We start from the raw sequence: 7,933 nt of genomic DNA, 5'->3' as shown, positions 1-7,933 counted from the left end.
CGGCTTCTCTCGCAGGGGAAGGAAGCCAGGAGGGCCAAGGGGGGATTCCCTGCTTCGCTCCCTCGCTCGCTCTCCGTCTGCGGCGCGCGCGGCGTGTCTTTTGTGTTTGTACACACAGAGGCGGCCGCGGGAAGCCGAGAGTGGGCAGGGAGGAAGCCGCGTGGGCGTGGCCTCACCTTCCCTCCATTGTGCGCCATTGGCTGCCCTGCTCGGCGGGGGCGCGGCCTGGGCGGGCGGTGGGCGGGGCCAGGCGGCGGAGACGGCCCTCACGAGTCAGCCATCTTTCAATTGTGCTCTCAGCCGCCGTCGCCCGCAGCAGCTTTAGCGCCTCCTCGCTCTTCCTCGCCTGCTCGGCAGCCGCGCTCAGCCTAAGCGGACGGGGGTAAGTCGTCAGCCTCGCTCCCTCCCGCGGCGGCGCCCCCCCCCACGCCAGCTTAGCCAGGGACCCCTCCGGGCTGCCCCCCGAACCTTTCCGGCAAACTTCTGGGGCCCGGGAAGAGCTGCGGTTGGGGGGCAGTCGAGTCCCCAGCGCAGCCGAGGAGAGCTTGGACGGCTCCTTCGCGCAGGGCCCCCCAGCCCCACTTCGCTCGGCTCCTGCCCCCCTCCAGTACCTTCCCCGCACCCCGGACCCCCACCATCCTCCTCCCCAGCCCCTCACCTGCCCCCTCAGCCCCTCGTCGCCTTGCATCGGAGCTGGGAAGCGGCTATAAACTGGAGCCAGTTGCCAGCCCGGGGAAACTCTCCTGCCTGCCTTCCCTGGCTCCCCACAGTTGTTGCTCAGCTTCACCATCTTGTCTCTTTTCTCTGGTCACCGACCATATTTTTTTTCCTATTGCATAAAAACAATAAAAAGGGGAGAAATGTGCCCAGGAAACGATCCAAACCCAGCGCGATTTCGGGGGGTTCTCGGTCCAAACTTTTCCTCTCCCCGGTAGCCCGTCGGACCCCGCATAGTTTGGAGCTGCTGGGGTATTTTTTTCGGGGGGTTGTTATTGTGTTGCTATTTTATTTTTTTATTTTTCCCCCCTCCCCGTCTCTCTCTTTCTCTCCCTGCATAGGGAGTCTAAGGCTGCATTTCGTGATTGTTTCCATTTTGTTGGGGATGAGTTTGCCAGCGAGAGGCGCTTGGGAGCGAGGCAAGCCTCAGCACTGGCAATTGGGCAGGCAGGAGCAGCACCGAAAAACCTGACCCCCCAAAAGTTCGTTGCTTTCTTGCACTTAAAATCTGACGTGATATTTCCCCCCACTTCCTTTTGTGGAATAAAACCTGGCTCGTCTACGGCTTCCATTTGTTTTTCCTTCGCGCGCGCGGCAGGGCGAAGGGAACGGTGGCTGCTTTGCAGGAGAACACTTTAAGGCTTTGGAGTCCCCCGGTTTTCGTTTCTGTTTTTAAACGGATTTTTGTTTTTGTGTTTTGCTCAATGCAAGCCATAAATCAGCTGCACGTCCCCCGGCGTTTTCGGCAATTATTGGCACTTTTTCTGAGCCCACGGGAGGGGGTTAGGAACCGCTTGTGTTGTGTTGGAATCGCCCCTCTCTCATCTTTTGACTGCTGCTGCATCGCTCCAGTTTTTTGCCCTGGGCAAGGGCTGCATTTTAGCAGACTACTACAATCCTAGGCATTTATTTTACTGTTAAATAAATTAGATCCCCCCCCTGACCATTTTACCATCCAATCCAGCACTTGCAAGGGAAAGGATTTCTTTATGTGGCAAGCTCGCAGTCTGCTGCCTTGGCTTGCTACTGGAGGTGTGGATCCGCAGCTTTTTAATCGCTTAAGGTTTTGGAGGTCCTCAACATCCGATGCATTGTTGTTGTCTTTGTAAAGGCAGTTTTAAAAACAAATAAATTGCATTTTCGGGAAACCCTTCTCCCCCTCCCGCCTCTGGTGGCTGCTGTGTGGCGGTATAGTGATCGCGTGGGTGATTTCTTACCGATAGGTGTAAGGAAGAGAAGTTCGCGGGAACATGGCTCGTACCAAGCAAACTGCCCGTAAATCCACCGGTGGGAAGGCGCCCAGGAAGCAACTGGCGACAAAAGCCGCTCGCAAGAGCGCGCCCTCTACTGGTGGGGTCAAGAAACCTCATCGCTACAGGTATAGAAATGACCGCGAACAAAAATATTGTGATGTTATGGTCCCTAGACAACGCGGAAATGTTTATCGGAACGCAACTTTTTGCTTTGGGGATTTTTTTTTTTAAATCTTTCACATTGAATCGGATTATACTGGCAAGGTCTCCGTTATTTCTTCTCTTGACTAAAAAGAAAATTTCCAACATAAAAATATTTTATATTGAACATTTCCTCCAAAAAAAGCTGTAAGATCGCCTTTGATAGTAATATATCAATTGTATTGATTAAATGGATTTTAAAAATAAAATCTGAAAATCACAATATTAAGTTTTAAAACAGAAATCTGGTTCTGTCGTGTTTAGGATATAGTAATAGGGCTTGCTGATTAATAAAGGTGTTGGAAGAAGCCTGCCTTATTTAAAACTTGCTGAGCCTGATAATTTTTCATTTATTTAAATTAGTTTAGCTCCTCAGCTGTTACTGTACAACTGATATAATTTGTGCATTGTACCACTAGAGGGCAGTAACTGCCTCCAGATAAGCAGGTAAATAGCAGGCTTTACACTTTTAAATGTTGTTTTTAAGACTGTATACACAAATGGATAAATTGTAATTACTAATATTCTAGTAGCCATTTTTCTCATCAATTTCATAATATTTACATTGCATAAAGAGGACATAAAGAAAAATGAGTACTGAAAAGTTAGACTGTTTAATGGTTTCTAGCATTCTGTTTTGGACTGTTCTTTATTGCTGAAACCTATTTGACTTATTTTAGCATGTCACTACTTATTTTAGCATGTCACTACTTCATTTTGTAGAAGTTGGTCTTGCACAAAATGTTCTTGTGTGCTCATGTCTCTTGAATGGAACAGTTATTCAGACTTTCATTTCTCTCTCTGGAATTTTGTATGCTATATTCTTCAGAGATGAAGACAAAAAGCTTATTTGACTTGTTTCTTTCTTCTTCTTTGTTTGATCATTTAAAGGCCAGGTACTGTGGCTCTTCGTGAAATCAGGCGTTATCAGAAGTCAACCGAACTTCTGATCCGCAAACTTCCTTTTCAGCGCCTGGTGCGTGAAATTGCTCAGGACTTCAAAACAGATCTGCGTTTCCAGAGCGCAGCTATTGGTGCTTTGCAGGTAAAAATCATATTGTATCTTACTAGCTGCCCTTAACTTCCCAAATGGCAAGATGCCCCTTAATAGAATTGATAATGCATGTCTGAACAATGTAATTTCAGGTGAGTACTTATCAGTGTTTTCCACCCCATAACCTTACATATGAACTAAGTTTTCAATTAGCCATTTTGTGTCCCAAATTGTTTCTTTCTAAGTTACATTTATCTAGCTTTTAAAAAGAGACGTGGGGGAAGGTGCTTAGAGGTAAACTCTTTCTACTAAAGTAATTCAGCTGACTTTTAAAAATATATACATGAGACTTCATTTACAACTGTCTCAGACAGGATACATGTGGGTATAGCTTTACCATCACAAATGACATGAAAACCCTTTCTAGAGTGCAGCCATTAACAGCACTGTGCCGTTAGTACGTGAGGGAGTATGTGATTGGTTACTTCCATACGCTCATCTTATTGGTTGAGCTGTTTCTATGGTTAGTAAAAACTTCACGCAATTGGTGGGTTTCGCAAGTAAGCATCCATGTGTTTGTAGGTGCTCAGATAACTACCAGCATTTGAGAGAACTAAAGTAATTCACCTCCTTGAGGAAGATCTTAAAACTTGAAATGTTGGAACATAAGGATTTCAAAAATAGATCTCCTAAAGGAACTGCAAATGAATCAGTTATTTCTTTCCTCCACCTTTTAAGATTCTTTTTTTTTTTTTTTTACTCTGCACAAAGGTTGACCAAACCATTTCTGAATGGGTAGGAAGATAGATTTGTCAGGAATATGGTCTACGTTACACTGCGTCAGAATACTTAGCAGCTTCTGCCTTTGTCAAACCTCCAAGTAACTTCCACTTCCACATACCTTTCCTCTTTCCACACATCATTAGGAAGAGCACGGGGTACCTGCTAGGATGTGGTTGGGATACACCTGGCATGTGAGATGTGCTTTTTCAGCCCTACTATAAGATAAAGCATTGAAGACAGAATGCTGCACTGGAAGGACCTTGGTCTGATCTGGCAAGACAATCTGTATGTTCTCCAACAAAACACAAAGCTTCCATTAGTGTGTTAGATGTGGTGATTTCCAAATATGGAGAGGGAACTCATGCTGTTTTCAAGTTCTCTTTCTTGGTTTATTGCCACAAATTGCTGATGCGTAAGTAACTATATGTGAAGAGCATGACACTGCCGATTCTAGGCAGAGCCAGTGTATTTTCCAAAAGTAGAAAGGCACATTATCCCTTTTCCATGCAACACTTATGTGCACAAGAGTGATTTAAGAATGGCTAGGTTGTGGTGAGGACAACGACTTAACAAGGAAGAAGCAGCCCTTAGTTTGTAAGCGCTACACTCAATGGGGCAGAGAGCATCTAATACTTTACAGACCTGTTTGACATTCTCAGAAGCAGTTCCCAGACAGAACTGATCTGTCAGTCTTGGGACTCACATAAAACCCAAATGTTTTGCAGCATGCTTTGCCTGCTATGTATGATGTAACACTGTCACGTCCTGCTCTAAAAGGACAGAGGTACAAGAAAGAAGTCCATTAGCCATCCTAAGAATAATGTCTGCATATCACAATGAAGATTCATGTGTGAAACATGTGCAGTTCTACACAACATATGCAGAATTCAAGCTAAAACAGGTGTCTAAAATATTCAGCACAGTCTAGAATCTAGACTCTAGATGAAGCCTGCCTTACGTGTGGCCCCTCAACTCTTTAACACAACCCACTGTCATGCTGGTGCATGATACCCACTTTATTTGCAGTCCCAGATGAATGACCAAAGAATAGGAATTTTATTGACGGCTGTATAGGGTCAAGAGGCTGCACTTGTCTTGTGTACAGTCCTTCAGCCAGGGTGCTATGAGGTTTCTGGCTATCCATTGCCAGATTATGATTTTTTAAGCAAGACTGAATGGTTGAGAAATCAGAGTGCAACATGGACATCAAAGAAGTCACTCTATTGTTGGTAAAAAGTAGCAGTGGTGCTGCTGATTCATAAAACCCACAATACACCTACGTTCCTTGGCCAGATCCATGTCCAACCCTGACCTTATTTTAATCCCAGTATGAGCAGGCATTAGCATTTAATTTTTATACCACAACCCTGAGACCAACCAGCCATAGCCAGGTGCATATAGTGGCTCAGGAGGGCTCAGTAGCCAAAATTAGGGTGGAGTGGGAAATGCCTATTAATAGTTGCTTTTGCTAGATAGTTGGGAGCCAGAAAACGTGACCGTCATACTGTAAATCCCCCAAAGATGTGTCAGTAGATCCTGATCTCCCTACTGCCTTTCCTGTGAATATGGATTCCGAAGTTTTACACAGTGCTTGTGCAAGCACAAAACAGCTTGCACAAACAGCCTTTCCTCTTGCCTCCGTCCACCACCTGAAAATCTTCAGAAGGTTTTTTTCCCTTTTAATTTGGGGAGTGGGGAGCATCTCCTGAACAGTGGGGCTTTCAGTCATGGCTGCTGTGGGAACATGTCCTAAATCAGACAAAGGGCTTGCATCCCACTGAAGGAAGAGTCCCTCTGCCTGATTTTGGATGATTCTCCACCCATTTCACTTCAATCCTTACTACATGGCCCCCATTATTCAGGAGGGCCCCCAACCCTCGGAAGAGGGTTTTTGGAAGTTACAAGTAGGAGGACGGGAATATCTGTTGTGTAAAGTGCATTATGCACTCATGTAACTACTGCAAAGAATCCTTTAATTGTTGTTGCCCCTGTGGAAGAGTTAACTTGCTACAAACCGCCTTAGTAGTGGATCAGGATCCAGTAGGGGCTTTTGTTTTGCAAGCTACAAGAACAGAATGTTTTGGAGAGGATAATACATAAATTAATTATGATGGTTAATGCCCAATCCAGGTGTGGAATCAATCAGAGACAGGATTTTATAGTTGGGTGTATCAGAACTCCAGGGCTACAATACCTTGTTTTCTTTTTACCAACATTTATATACCACTTGATTTTATCACAACCTCTAAATGATTTACGAGGAATATCATGTAATTAAAACATGGGACACACATTTAAAATCAGCAGTAAACTAAAAAGAGATTAAAGCATGCCAAGATCTATGTGCCTGCATAGGCTTTTTGGCAGGCGCCAAAAAGGATACAACAAAGGTATCTGATGTCAGACGTCAATAGGCAGAAAGCCCCAAATTGTAGGTGCTATCTCACCAAAAGATGTATTTCCCCCTCCCAATTGCATAAGACAATTTAGAAGAGAGACATAGCGACAGTGTGCCAATGTTTGAAATTGCTTGCGCGCTGTTGTTAAAACATTCAAATTATTTTCTTCTCTCAACAGGAGGCAAGCGAGGCCTACCTGGTTGGCCTGTTTGAAGACACCAACCTGTGTGCTATTCACGCCAAACGTGTCACAATCATGCCAAAAGATATCCAGCTAGCACGCCGCATACGTGGAGAGCGTGCTTAAATTCTTCTAAGATGGATTTGTCATTCTCAAAACAAAATAAATCTCTTCTTCCTGTTATTGGTAGTAATGAACGTTAGATATTTTTTTCCATGGGGTTAAAAGGTACCTAAGTATATGGTTGCAAAAATGAAAAAAAATAGAGGACAGAATCGGGTATTGGCAAGCTCTTTTTCATTTTCATTTGTGTGTGGATTTTTAATATAAACGTGGGGACATATAATGCATTATTGCTATCAAAAACCATTTCAGTGAACATATTTCAGCAGTTCAACTTTATAACAATTATAAATATGCCAGTCAAACTTTTCTGGACAATGCCAGCATTTGGATTTTTTTAAAAAAATAGGTAAATTTCTTATTGATGGCAACTATATGGTGTCTGTAACATTTTTATCATACAGTAGATTCCATCCATTCGCTATACTTTTCTAACTAAGTTGTCCTACATGCAAGTACATGTTTTTAATGTTGTCTGTCTTCTGTGCTGTTCCTGTAAGTTTGCTATTAAAATACATGAAATAACATTTGGGTTTTTTGCCTTTAATTTTTAACCCTGCCACATTGACTGCTAGTTTCTGCAAGTCAGCACCAATAGAAATTCAAGTAACATGCATCTCTCTTGCGCTGCTTCCAAACTCAATGTAGGAAAGTGTGCAATTCTCAAAATGAGTCAGAAATGCACAATTTCCGACTCGTATTGAGAATTGGAGCCATATGAAAATTTATATGTGGTGGGGAAACACACATAGATGTAGTTACTAGTTCACACATGTGCGCATCCGAGGAAGGTTTTACTTGACTTTTATTTAATACAAATTCATTTTGACCCTATTTTCAACAGTCAATCAAGTCACAGTGGATAGAAAAATAAACCTTAAAAGGGAGAGGTTCTAAGAGCAGCACACCAGAAAAGACTGGTTTTGAAGCAAGTGAATTATTCGATTTAAGATGTTTTTTTTAATGCTACCATAATGGGTGAAGGAACATTCACAATACTGAATGTTTGTTAAATAATTAAATGGCTTTCTTTTAAAAGGAAATAAGTTCAATGTAATTTTATCTCAAAAAAGCAGAAAACTTGGTTGTTGGTACTGCCAATCAATATAAGGGCAGTTATATTGGAACTTGAACTGTGTTGGTTTGTGGAAGGAGACAGTAATACAAAGAACAGAAAGTACTTGGCCAGCATGCAGCAGAGTATTAATTTTTGCATTACATAGCATGGGAGTCAATTCACTTTGTAATTGTTGGCATCCCTCTGTCTCGAGAGACAATGGAG

The 7,933-nt window shown here is 43.3% G+C and overlaps 1 protein-coding gene across 2 annotated transcripts; it reads left to right on the top strand.

The window, feature by feature from the left end:
• Positions 1-239: 239 nt before the first annotated feature.
• Positions 240-7,176, top strand: LOC117044170 (histone H3.3A). Of its 2 annotated transcripts, XM_033144661.1 has the most exons (5): positions 265-382; positions 1,059-1,199; positions 1,941-2,095; positions 3,063-3,216; positions 6,526-7,176. In XM_033144661.1, the coding sequence occupies exons 3-5, from the start codon at positions 1,968-1,970 to the stop codon at positions 6,652-6,654; spliced, it is 411 nt and encodes a 136-aa protein (XP_033000552.1). In that variant the 5' UTR covers positions 265-382; positions 1,059-1,199; positions 1,941-1,967; the 3' UTR covers positions 6,655-7,176. The 2 variants fall into 2 exon arrangements, with proteins under 2 accessions (XP_033000551.1, XP_033000552.1); XM_033144660.1 differs by lacking the exon at positions 1,059-1,199 and having other exon boundaries at positions 240-382.
• Positions 7,177-7,933: the final 757 nt, after the last annotated feature.

This window comes from Lacerta agilis, chromosome 3 (assembly GCF_009819535.1).
Source record: "Lacerta agilis isolate rLacAgi1 chromosome 3, rLacAgi1.pri, whole genome shotgun sequence".
NCBI lineage: Eukaryota > Metazoa > Chordata > Lepidosauria > Squamata > Lacertidae > Lacerta > Lacerta agilis.
Note: the sequence above shows the minus strand (reverse complement) of the source record. Positions and strands in the feature narration are given on the sequence as shown.

Coding starts and splice junctions, on each gene's coding strand:
- LOC117044170 (XM_033144660.1), top strand. CDS start 1,968: ATGGCTCGTACCAAGCAAACTGCCCGTAAATCCACCGGTGGGAAGGCG. Junction 2,096..3,062: donor AAGAAACCTCATCGCTACAG/GTATAGAAATGA, acceptor GATCATTTAAAG/GCCAGGTACTGTGGCTCTTC. Junction 3,217..6,525: donor CAGCTATTGGTGCTTTGCAG/GTAAAAATCATA, acceptor TTCTCTCAACAG/GAGGCAAGCGAGGCCTACCT.